This window comes from Antechinus flavipes, chromosome X, assembly GCF_016432865.1.
Source record: "Antechinus flavipes isolate AdamAnt ecotype Samford, QLD, Australia chromosome X, AdamAnt_v2, whole genome shotgun sequence".
Taxonomy (NCBI): domain Eukaryota; kingdom Metazoa; phylum Chordata; class Mammalia; order Dasyuromorphia; family Dasyuridae; genus Antechinus; species Antechinus flavipes.
Window position 1 is genome coordinate 65,528,678 of NC_067404.1, and position 13,689 is coordinate 65,542,366.

The 13,689-nt window shown below is 40.3% G+C and overlaps 1 protein-coding gene across 1 annotated transcript; it reads right to left on the minus strand.

Moving 5' to 3' along the window:
* Positions 1-4,732: 4,732 nt before the first annotated feature.
* LOC127542636 (E3 ubiquitin-protein ligase RNF170-like) lies at positions 4,733-7,172 on the minus strand. Its single transcript, XM_051968375.1, has one exon. The coding sequence runs from the start codon at positions 6,381-6,383 to the stop codon at positions 5,613-5,615; it is 771 nt and encodes a 256-aa protein (XP_051824335.1). The 5' UTR covers positions 6,384-7,172; the 3' UTR covers positions 4,733-5,612.
* Between the last annotated feature and the right edge of the window lie 6,517 nt (positions 7,173-13,689).

The following is a 13,689-nucleotide window of genomic DNA, read 5'->3' on the forward strand; positions in this document are numbered from 1 at the left end:
TAATTTTTTTCTATTAGATAATGGAGTTTATTTTTAATAAATATTCCTAATAAATAAAAGTACATATGATTTGAGGGAATTAGTCTTTTCCCTGACTAACTTATTTGATTTTTGTCTCGATTTTTTGTTCACAATTGGATTGTCTAGAAATGGTATTTGTCAATAATGATATTTTCACCTTTTTATTTCCACTAATCCCTAAACATATAGTTTTTTCCCTTATCTTTTTTGTGATTCCTATAATTTTCTGTGCAATGATGAATAGAAATAGGTACAGTGGGCACTCTTGTGACTCTTTTTAGTAGAAATGTTTTAAATGTTTCTGCATTGCGTAGTATTTTGATTCTTTGTTAAGGCAGATATTTTTAATTGTGTTGAGGTGAAATCCCTTCATTTTTATTATTTTTCTCTATCGAAGAGAGATTATTACTCGACAAACTATGAAACCAAAAGTTCAAAGTTCAAAAAATCCATCTCTCAGGAGGGAAGTAGCCACCTCACCCCAACTGATCAGATTAATTCCCTCTTATTTTCTTGTTCCAATAATAAATATCTATCACACAAAAGCTGGAGATTGTGGTTTTGTGATCACTATTCAGTGGGGAGCTCTCCAGATTCTGTCAAGCTTTCATGGAATAAGTTGCCCATTTTGTTTCCTGCTTTCTTTCTGTGGCTGTTAACAATGCTAATAAGGAACACATTTCCAAATCGGCAACTCTTTGATTTCATTGAGATTATGATAAATCACAAATCTGGAAAGAAATTTCAAAGGCCATCTAATTCAATTCCTTTACTTGATAGAGGAGGAAACTGAGGGCCAGGGGAATTTAGGTACCTAGAGGGCACAGTGGTTAAAACTTGGAATCAGGAAGTAGTTCAGTCATTTCAAACTATATCCAATCTTTATTTCCCAGTTTGGAATTTTCTTCGCAAAGATTCGGGGATGGTTTGTCATTTTCATCTCCGGTTCATTTTACAGATGAAGAAACTAAGGCAATTATGGTAAAGTGACTTGCTCAGGGTCATACAACTAAGGACTGTCTGAGGCCAGATTTGAAGTCTTGAAGAGGAGGCTTCCTGATTCTAGATGCTACACTATCTACTGCATCGTCTAGCTGTCTGAGAATCAGGAATACCTGAGTTCAAATGCTCACTGGCTATGTGATCCTGGGCAAGTCATTTAACCTCTGTTTGGCTCAATTTTCTCATATATAAAATGGAGTAAAATAATCTCAGAGTTGTTGTAAGGACAAAATGAGATGGCAGTTGTAAAGTGCTTACACGGTGTCTGCCATGTGGTAGATCTACAGAACTTTTGTCCTAGTTTGGTTTAAATGTTATAAACTGCATTTAACTATATATTCGTTTATACTCTTCGGTATTTTATTTTTGCATTTAAAAACATTTTTCTGAGAAGGGGTCCAAACTGTTCTCACCAGAATGCCAATGGGTCCATGACCCCTCAAATCTTAAGAATGCCTCCTCTAAATTAATACTCTTCTGATACATTCATGCATTTAAATAATAGAATTCTTATTGACATTTCAAGTGAAGATCTAGTTGATACCTCTCTCTAATTGAATTAGAAAAAAAATTAAGATAGAGAATTGTGTCTTTCTGTTTGTGTCCCCTTGGTACCAAAGATAATGCTATCTATGCGAGACAGCATTTTAATGCTCTATCATCACTGGCTACTGTGCATAACCTACTGTACCATCTAAATTAATGTATATAAGATAATGTAATAATGTATATAAGAAGTCCAGAGATTCTAACATGTCAGTGTATTCCCATCTGAGTATGTTTTAGTCTAACTCTAGGCCAAACCCTAATTTTGTAACAAACAATAAGGGTTTATCTTAACCAGGAAATTGAGAGGAATCTCAAAAATCTTCAAGTAGTCTTTGCACCTAAATTGTGACATTTGGAATAGTCCAGGCATTGAAAATGTAACTCAGTCTACCTTTCTTTTGCTTCCTTAAATCCCTTACAGTTTGGTAAACATAGGCATAGAATGTATCAGCACAGTTTCTATTTTCCTTATCTGATTAGTCCCTATAGCTTTAGGATTTCTATAAAAACCATTTCATCCCCACATTAAATTGGTTCTGGGACTTAGAATTAAAGATGTAGGGACGATATTAAGATGTCACATAGCCCATTTTCTGTTTGGGGCACAATACATTTGGCCCATCCCATAGAAATAAAAGACTTTCAGAGGAGCCTCACTCCAGCCTACCCCTCTCAATTCATAATCCATATTATTCTGAAATCCTTCCTGCTAAAATGAAATATGGGATGACAAACTTCAGTTTTTGCCACTTCTCTTTTGTTCTGCCACAGAGAACATCAGAAATCCTCAATTGCTCTTCTGATACATTCATGCATTTAAATAATAGAATTCTTATTGACATTTCAAGTGAAGATCTAGTTGATACCTCTCTCTAATTGAATTAGAAAAAAAATTAAGATAGAGAATTGAGTCTTTCTGTTTGTGTCCCCTTGGTACCAAAGATAATGCTATCTATGCGAGACAGCATTTTAATGCTCTATCATCACTGGCTACTGTGCATAACCTACTGTTCCATCTCAACATGTTTCATTGCTGAACTAAAATCAGATGAAGTCACAGAATTGCATCATTTGAGAATGGAAAAAAGAATCTTAGCAACCATATAGCACAACCCATCCATAAAAAAAATCCCCAGTATCATAATCAGTAAGATTCTCTTTCCTCCTCTTGAAGACCTCCAAGGATGGAGAAATCATTACCTCTCTAGGCAGTCCATTCAGTTACTGAACAGCTCTAATTGTTAGGAAGTTATGGCTGACATCAACCCTAAATTCACCTTTTTGTACCTTTCCCCCACTGCTCCTGGAGCTGTCTCCTGGGGCCAACAAGCTGTCACCCATGTGACAGTCTTTCATATATTTGATGACAGTTGTAGTGATGTCTCCCCTGAGATTTCTCTTTTCCAGGCTGAACATGCTCACTTTCTTCAAGCTATCTTCATTTGTCGTGGATTCAAGACCCTGTATCATTCTGGTTGTATTTCTCTGTACCAATCCAGCATACCAGTGTCAAATGTGCTTCCTAGAACAGAGCACAATTAGACTATCACCTCCCAGTTTCCAGAAGCTGTATGTTGTTAATATTGCCCAAGATCAGATTAGCTTCTCTGGAGCTTACATCCCACTGCTGATTCCTATTGAGCCTGTATGTCATCCACTAAATTCCCAGATCTTTTTCAGAACATCCATGCCTCTCTCAACTTACACATGGGATGCTGACTTTATTGTACCTAAGTGCAGACTTTACATATATCCCTACTGAACTTCAGCTTATTAGATTCAGTCCAAGGCTATAGCTACAGCTTTGAATCCCGACTCCCTCATCCACTGTATTAGCTAGTTCTGCCAGCTTTGAATGAGATTTGGCTGAAAATTTGACCAGCTTTACCTTTATGCATTTTATTAGTTAAATATATATATATATATATATAAATATAAAAATATATAAAATATATAAAAATATATAAAATTTTTATATATAAAAAATATATAAAATATAAAATATAAAAATATAAAATATATATAATTGCCCAGGGCCAAGGACAGATCCCTGAGGTATCTTTACTGCAGACCTCCTGCAAATATTGACATTCATTTCATTTTGCATCTGGTTATCTGACCAGTTTCAAATCTGTCTTTCAAATATTATTGTCTGATCCCTATTTCTCCAAGAGAATATTAGAAAATATCTTATCAAAAGCTTTGCTACCATTTAGGTAAACTGCATCTACAGCATTTCCCTCATATGCTAATTTAACAATCCTTTTAGAAATAGGAAATGCAGGTGGTCTAAGCTGATCTCTTCTTGATCAAGATAATCCTGGCTCAGTGTAATCTGTATTTCCCTTTCTAGACGTTTGCCAACCAGCTCTTTAATGATCTATTCTGGTATTTCTCCAGAAAGCACAGTAAAACTTATTGGCCTATAGTTTCCAGATTGGTTATTGTGCCTTTTAAAAAAAAGGGGGGGGATTTAATTTGCCCTTCTCTAGCTTAGTGGTATTTCTCTCATTCTCATTTTTTAGATATCACTGACTGGAGCTCAAGGACCCAAGGATATAGTTCATTTGTGCCTGTTGATTTAAACTCATCAAAGGCAACTGGATGCTCACTTATTAGCCCCTGATTTATCTCAAGTATAGTCATCTGGGTTGTCATTTTAGGATACAGGTGAATCCTCTCTTGGTTGAGAAGAAACGTATTCATTTTAATTCAACAAGCACTTATTGAATGTATTTGTTAAACACTGTGCTAGATTTTGAAATTTGGAACTGATTAAACAATGTTTTATGTAAACCAAATGAATTTTGTGCTAAGTGGAGGTTGCAAGCTCCAACTGGTAAAAAAACATTATGCTGCAATACAGAAGGAAAATAGGATTTCAGGTGTACAGACATTAGCCAATACCAAAAATCAAACTGACTCTTTATATTTCATGCAACATTTCACTTTATTAACAATATTTTACATGATACCTACACATCATATAGGTTTCCACGGAAGAGACATAAATACAATAGATAGTGGCTAAATGATATAAGCTTACAGTGAAATCACATTGGATTTGGGGTCACATTGGATTTGAATTTGGATCTGAGCTAAGACTCTGCCACCGTCTACCTGTGCAACCTTGAGCAAGACCCTCCCTCCTCCCCCCTCCCCCCCCCCCCCGACCATGGTCTGTTTCCACATCTGTCAAATGATTCATTTGGACTAGATGAGGTTTCAAGTCCCCTTTTCCACCTCTCATAATCCTAGTCTTGCTAATGGGAATGGTTTGGGGAGATAAATAAAATCAAGATACCATCAAAGTATTCCTTTTTCTTTAAATCTCACCATTTCAGAGAAGACTATTTTGGAATCATTGAACAAATATACTTAGCTGTAGTTATCGATCTAAAATTAATATTGGCTCCATCAACACATTAATTATAATTCCCTATGTTTTACCGGATGTTTTTCCAATTCGGTAGCAGAGTGGATAGAGTGCTGAACTTGAAGTCAGGCAAAGCTCATTTCAACCCCAACTGCAGACACTTCCTAGCTCGGGAATTCTAGGCAAGTCACTTAACCTTTCTCTCAGTTTGCTTTGTGCAAAATGGAGATTATGATAGCACCGACTTTCCAGGGTGTTGTTTCAGGGTCAAAAGAAATAGATATTAGATAATAGCACTTTGCAACCCTTAAAGCAATAGAGCTCTCAGTATCAATATGGTGAGCACCAGACCTGGAGTCAGGAAGTCTTAAGTTCAAACCTGGTATCAGACACTTTCTAGCTGTGTAACTTACAGCTAGTCACTTCACCTCTGCCTGCCTCCATTTTCTCATCTGTAAAATGGGGACAATAACAATAGCACCTAAGTCTCAAGGTTGTTTTGAGGATCAAATGAGATGACATTTACAAAGCACTTTCCAGACATTCAACACCTATACAAATACCAGCTACGAACATTAGTATTGTGAACCTGTTAAATGATATTCAAGTGGTTCTTTCTAAGGACACGTATGACAACAGCAAAGAACCTTGTCCAACCTCTATCTCATCTGTTCAGCCTTTGTGTTATTACTTCCCTATACATGATAGAGATGTAAATAAGCAAGAGAAAGATAACAAAGAAATCGTCCAGAAACCCCAGAATCCCAAATAAGCCTTCAGGAACCAAATCCAAAGGTGATATCAGGTAGAAAAAAGCTCCCACCAAACACAGGACAATCCTGATGCGAAACATCCAGAAAAGTCCTCCCACAGAAAACAGTTCTCGGAATGCATGTCTCAGCAGAGTGGGGAGATCCAAAAGTCTGTCCATAACAGACCGGGGCTGTCCCGAGAACCTTCGGTTGTAGTCGTGGATATCTTGATGTAAACGCCGGGCTTCGACGGAGTGGACATCTTCAGCGAACACAGGAAACAGCAGAGTCACCGTCTGGCGACAGATCGGACAACTGACCATCCCGAGCCACGACCCGTAACGCCAGTAAACAATGAGGCAGTTGCCGCAGAAGAGGTGGCCACAGTTGGTTTCGATGGGAAGAGAGGCGTGATGTAAACAGATGGGGCAGGACAGGTCCGTGTAGAACTGAGGTCGAGGGGCCGGAGGATCTTGCTCCCGGTGGAGTTGTTCTCTCAGTACCCGGACGAGCTCGCGGTTGTTGGGATGGATGTGCTGCTGGGCGTTTCTGAGAAGGACGTAGCCCACCACAACCAGGAAAGCGCAACCGAAGAGCACGGCCACGAGCACCTGGTCACTGATTCCTTCGATGAGAGAGTCCTCGGTCTGCAAACCGGGCGCCTGGGAGGGTGGCTTACCCATGGCGGAGGGCCACGTGGCCCGGACCTGGGCCCTAGCTGGAGGCGACCGAGAGTCGCTGTCCAAGGTCCCCGAGCTTGGCGCGGCAGCCGGGGGAGGGGATGGAGAGGGGTGGTCCCCACTTACGGTTGGTCACTGCTGTCCGGGGCCAGCGGGGGTCGCTGTGGCCCGGCTTCGGCCAACGGCCGCCGCGGCTTCCCCGGAGCGCGGAGCGAAAGCGGGTGCGCCAGGCGGGCTGGGCTGAGCAGCCGCTGCTTCTGAGGCGCCGGCGGCGGCAGCGACGGAGGAGCCCGGGCTTGTGGCTGCAGTCGTTGCTGCAGTGCCAGTTGCTGCTGTTGCGGCGGTGGTGGCGAAGACTCTGGGCAGTTCGCGCGGACGTAGGCACGCACGCACAAAAAAAAAAAAAAAAGACTCCAGTGTCCGCGACCTCCGGTTGCTAGGCAACCGCGGCTTGCGCTGGCGCTCGCTCTCGCTCTCTCGCTCGCGCGCTCTCTCGCGCGCGCTCTGTCTCTATCTCTGTGTCTCTGTCAACTCTCCCTCTGTCTCCCTGTCTCCTGTGCCTGTTTCTGTCTCTCTTCTGTCTGTCTGTCTCTGTCCTTTCTCTATTTCTGCCTCCATCTCTCTGTCTCCTTCGTCTCTGTATCTTTGTGTCTCTCTTCTGTTTCTTTCTCCTGTTTCTGTGTCTCTGTCTGTCTCTTTCTCTCCCTGTCTCTTCTGTCTCTGCCTGTCTCTGTGTCCTTTGTTCCTGTCTCGGTATCTCTCTGTTTCTCTCTCCATTTCTCTTCCTCTTTCTCCCCTTCCCTTCACCCGTTCTTGAGCTCCCCTGGGGGAGGCGAGGCCCAGACATTGGCACCTGCTGAGGAGGCTTACAATGCTTAAACTAGAGTGTGTGTGTGTGTGTGTGTGTGTGTGTGTGTATTTGAAAGAGGAAGGAGGAAGGAAGGGGGATAATTGCGTATGGGGGTGTATTGGGGATTGAATGAGTGTGCTGTATGTATCTGTATGTGATTTGAGGAGTGAGCTCCCTCTTCTCTCCTCCGTCCTCAGCTCCTAGCACTCAGATGCCTTCTGATTCTCTCTCCTTCCTCACCCCTGTTGTTTCACATGATGAAGTGACTTTAGTCTTCAGGAAGGCTCACCCCTCCACCTGTTCAAACAGTTTTGATAAATCCGACCTCCTCCAACACATTGCCCCCTTTTTATCCCTGCTCCTTCATTTATATTTAAGCTCTCCCTGTCTGTGAGCTCATTTTCACCTGCAGATACATATAATCTTTACACGTGTGCATTGTCTACACCTCATACACTCCCCACAGCAGACATAGACATACAGTACACACACACACACACACACACACACACACACACAGACACCCTGCATGTGCTTGCTCACCCGGACTTCCTACTGCCTACAAAAGGTCCATGTCTCCTCCTCCTGAAAAAAAAACCTTCACTTTCTTCTTCTCTCCCTATCATCCTATTTCACTTCTGCCTTCAGGGATTGAACTCTTCAAAAAGGCATCAAAAATAGGTGGTGCTTTCATTTTCTTTCCTATCCCTCTCTTCTTAACTCCCTATGATATGGTTTCCCACCTTATCAATCCACCAAAGCTGCTCTCTATAATTTATTAATGATCTCTTAGCTGCCAGATCCAATGGCCTTTTCTCAATTCTCCCTTTCCTCAACCTCTTTGCAGCTTGTTCAACATTCTCTTCTCTAGGTTTTTGAGTCACCCCCCCCCCCTTCTCGTGGTTCTCCTCCTGCCAATCAAATGGTCTCCTTTGCTGGATCACACCAGATCCCAGATCACTCTAACAGTAGGTGTCCCTCAGGGCTTTGTCTTACTCTTCCTCTATACTGCTTCCTCTCATCAACTGTCATTTCTATGTGGATGATTCTCAGATCTACCTACCCTGCCTCAACCTTTCTGCTGACTTTCAGTGTCTCATATCCAAATCCTTCAGATCTCTCAAGCTGGATATTTAGTTCACATCTTAAACTCTATGTGTCTAAAACAGAACTCATTATGTTTTCCACTAAACCATCCCCATCTCCTATCTTCCCTGTTACTGTAGAGGGCAACCACTTTCCTCTCAGTCCCTCAAGCTCCCAACTAGAGATCACCCTGGATTCCTCACTATCTCTCACCCCCCCATATCCAAGCTGTTGCTGAAACTTGACGATTTTACCTTTGTAAAATCTCTCAATTATGCTCCCCTCTTTCCTCTGACACTGCCCTCAGTCTGGTGCAGGCCCTCGTCACCTCACAACTGGGCCAATCTGTAGTAGCCTGCTGGTGTGTCCACTTGCCTGAAGTCTCTCCCCGCTACAATCCATTCTTCGTTCAGCCACCAAAGTGATTTTTCTAAAGGGCAGATCATGTAACAGAATGCCTCTTGCCCCCCCCCCCCAGCCTATTTTCCCCTCCTGCACCTAGCTCAAATTCCAGTAGCTTCCTATTGATTCCGGAAGCAAAGAGAAAATTCTCTGGCCTCCTAAGCCCTTCGTAATCTAGCCCCATCCTTCCTTTCCAGTCTTCTTATACCTTATTCCCCAGCATGTACTCTTCAGTCCTGTGCCACGGGCCCCCTGGCTGTTGCATGATCAAGACCCTTTCTCCTGCTGTGGGCTCCATGCCTCTTCCTCCTCTGCTCCACATACCAGTTTCCCTGGCTTCCTTTAAATCCCAGCTAAAGTCCAATCTTCTATAGAAAGCCATCCTCAACCCCTCTTAATTCCAGTGCTTTCCCTCTATTAACTATTTCCTGTTCATCCTGTACATAGCTTGCTTTTTATATCTGTTTATAAGCTTTCTCCCCTATTAGATTTTAAGGGTTTTTTTTTTAGCATACCTATATATGTGTATACCATGTCTTACATGCACACACACACACACACACACATATATACTACACATACACACACACACGCACACACACATATATATATATAATATATATATATATATATATATATATATATACACACACACACACACAAACCCCACACATATCCACTATACACAAGTAAAAAACCACAATACCATGGATAAACTATATACCTGCATACAAATATACACTGTATAGTTCCATATACCCCATACATACACACAATACATGCCCATACTATGTATGTATCTTTTGCTTTTTTTGTCTCGCCAGTGTTTGGCACTGTGCCTAGTACAGAGAAGGCACTTAATAAATGTTTATTTATGGACTGATTATTTTGTGTACTGTGAAGTGATGGTGTGTATATATTGTGTGTATTGCTGTGGGGAGTATGAGTTTGGGGATATGTTTTTGTGTGTGCTGCTTGTATATGGTGTGGAAGAGAGTATTGTATGGCATGTGTTTTGTGCAGAAAGAATGTGTTCTATATATGTGTGTAGTATGAGGCATGTGTCTGTATATGTGTGGGTGGGTGTGGTACAGCGAGTGTGTGTATGTCTCTGGGTGTTGTATAATCTCAATTTTGGGATGTGGTATGTATTGTGTGATATCTGTATTGTGGGGTGGAATATATGTTTGTGCATGTGTGTGGTATGTATTATATATGGGGTATTGTGTGTGAGGAGTATTGTGGGGGGTGTATGTGTTTTTGATGTGTGTGCTAGCTGTGGATGGCCATGGGAGAAGTGTTTGCATCTTTGTTTGCTGTATTGTATGGTGTATGTGTTTCATGTGTTGTGGGTGGGAGAGTATGTGGTGTGTATGTATTATCTTTAAGGAGGTTGTGGGGGTACGTGTGTAGTATATGTATTAAGTGTGTTGTGTGTATACTTTATATGTATGTTGTATGTGTTATAGTGTGTATATGAAATGTGTGATGTATATGTGTGTGGGTGGGATTGTATGTGTCTATGTCATTGTGTGTCTGTTATGTGTATTGGGATATTTACAATTGTAATTATAAAAAAATAACTATGGCAAAGTTAAATTACAGGTTTAAACCCTGTATATCTTATATGCCTTATCCTATGCTACTGGGCTACTTCCCCCATCATAAAAGAACTCATATATTTTCATGACCATACACTAATAATCCTCTTCTTAATTAGCTCATTTATACTATATGTTCTTATTCTTATACTGACAACAAAATTAACTCATACCAGCACTATGGATGCCCAAGAAGTTAAAACCATTTGAACAATCATATCTGCAGTTATCCTTGTCCTAATTGCCCTCCCATCCCTATGCATCTTATATCTGATACACGACATCTATGACCCCTACCTCCCAGTCAAAGCCATGGGCCATCACTGATACTGAAGCTATGAGTACACTGACTATGAAGACCTTTCATTTGACTCATATAAAGTACCTACCCAAGACCTAACCCCTGGCTAATTCCAACTATTAGAGGTAGACGATCGAGTAGTTCTCAAGATATCTGGAGAGATATCTGGTATAGTGTGTGTGGTATGTGTAGTCTATATTATGTGTAGGGTATATGATATGTGGGAGGGTATATATGTTGTGTAGTGTGTATATATATATATATATATATATATATATATATGTGTGTATATATATAGGGTTTGGTATTTGTGTATTTATGTGTGTGTGTGTAGTATGTGTATGCATTGTGCTGTATGTGTTTCTGTGTAGTGTATGTAGGGGGATGTGTTTATAGAGTGTGTGGTATGGTGTATGTATATGTGTATTATATATATGTAGGGTTTAGCGTTTGTGTGTGAGTGTGTGTATATAATACGTGTGTGGATGTGTTTTGGAATGTGTATGTATGTATATATGGATACGCAGTGTATATATGGAGTGTGATGTGATGTGTGTGTGTGTGTGTGTGTGTGTGTGAGTACAGAGAGATAGATATGGGATATGTAGTATATTTATATGTTTTATGTGTTATGTTGCATAATTATATGTATTATAGAATATTATATGTATAGGGAAGTGTTTGTGGAATGTGTGTATATATGGGGGTATGTGGAGTGTGTTTATGGGGATATCGTATGTGTGTATCTAGTATGTGCATGTATTGTATGTATGTAAGAGGAGCTTACATACATGGCGCTATATAGTGTATATACTACACTATAATGTGTAGTATATGTATGTGTATATGTAAGACACAGCATATGCATATACGGGTATGCTATATGTGTATGTATGTTTAGTGGTGTTGGCGTTGTATGTTCATGCGTGGTGGATGTGCATGTGTATATGTGTGTGGTACATATTAGTGTATATAGTATATTGTGAAGTATTTTGTATGTGGAGGGATGTTTATGGAGTGTATATGGTATATGTGGGTTGTAAAGTATATCTATGTAGTGTGTGTATGAATAGTATTGATGTATATTATATAATCTGGGTATATAGTATTGTGGTATGTAAACTTGTGTGACATACATGTGTATGTGAGTTACATGTGGGGGTATGTGTTTGTGCAGGTTGTGTTATATGTTATGTGTAAGTTGTATTTTTGTGTGTGTGGTATATGGTGTGTATGTGGAGGTGTGCTGTAGAATGTGTGATGTGTGTAGCATGTGTATTGTGGGGTGTGCCATGTATATAAGTATGTGGGAATGGATATGTATATGTTTTGTGTATCTTGTATGTATACACAGGATACTTGTGTACATTGTATATCTGTGTCTATGTGATGTTAGTTGTGTATGGTCTATGGGTATTGTTTGGGCCTGTGTCTATGTGTAGTTTGTGTGATGTATGTATTGTATAGATGTGTGGTGTGCGATGTGTGCAAATATGTGGGCTGTCTAGTGTGTATTACGGGATGTGTATATATGTGTATGCATATAGCACATGTGGATTGGAGCATGTGTTACATCTGTGGTATGTGTATCTGGTTTTATGTTTTTTTTTTTGTGTGGTTTTTAGTGTATGGACTGTGTATATGGTTTGTATTTGTGTATGTGGAGATGTCGTGTGTATACGGTGTATGGGGGGAGGCTGGGATAGTGTGTGATGTGTGTTGGGTGTGTGGTGTGTTTGTAGTTGCACGGGGATTTCTGTGAGGTGTGGGTCGTAGTATGGTGTGGAAATATAGTGTGTATTTTGTGAGGTGTGCACTGTTTGTGGTCTGAGTGGTGGTTTTTGTTGGCAGGGGGAATCTGTGACAGTGGGGCATATGGATCCGGATGGGGGTGTTGTGCACTTGTTCTAGAAATCCTGGGCTGCTCCTCTCTCCTTCCCTGGTTGTGTCACAGCCCTTGGGGGCCCTCTGGAGTTCCCAGCACTCCCCAAATACACAGATATACAATGTACACAAATACCCCATGTATACATACAAGATACATAAAACATATACATAGTCATCCCCACATACTTATATACATACCACACCCCCACAATACACACGCTACACACACCACACATCCCCCCAGTGTGTGCTTCCCCCCCTTCCCCCCAGCTTGCTCCACTTAGCCTTGTGGGTGGGGCAGTTCAGCGCCAGCCCTGGGCTCATGTGGTTACTACAACTTGTCACCATGTAAGTTTCATTGATGGTTTAGTTATATTATGTTCATTGAGAGTTTTTATTTTGACTTGACTTTAGACTCTGCACTTTTGGGGGAAGCTGCTTTAAAGTTTTCTCCTTGGTCATCCTGCCATCTAGGGAAGGGGGTGGAGGGAAGGAGGGAAAAATTGGAACAAAAGGTTTGGCAATTGTCAATGCTGTAAAATTACCCGTGCATATAACTTGTAAATAAAAAGCTATTAAAATTAAAAAAAAAATAAAGTTTTCTCCTATCTAAGTATATTGTTTTTTATTAGACAAATATAATCAAATCCTGGGAATATGAAATAAAACTATGTTTACATATGTTCAAATAGTATACTTATGATAAAAGTAATGTAATGGAAACAATATATTAAAATTAATATGATATTAAAACTGTAGACAATTAAATCTTCAATAACTCAGCTACTAGAATACAGCACCACTATAAAAATTAATTATTGCAATATCTGTAAGTATACAGTACAGATGGCTCTTGGGAGCACAGACACCTTGAATTCAGATCTCTGTGCCTCTGAACTCTGTTGCCCTTGTGACTTTGAAGAATTTACTGGCTCTCACTTTCTCCTCTGTAAAAGAGAGGAGTGGCCTTCAAATCATTTATTTTTCAACATTATTTTCCTGTTGTATAAATTTTGTTAGCACAGGCTGTTAGCTTTTAATTCTATAATTTCTCTTTTATAAAACTATCTGTTGCACTCTAGTTTTGTCCCCTTTTAAATTTAAAATAATTATTTTGTAAAAGTAATTGCCATCTTTTCCTTCCACTCTCGCCCCCATCCCAATTGAACAATTTTTCAAAAT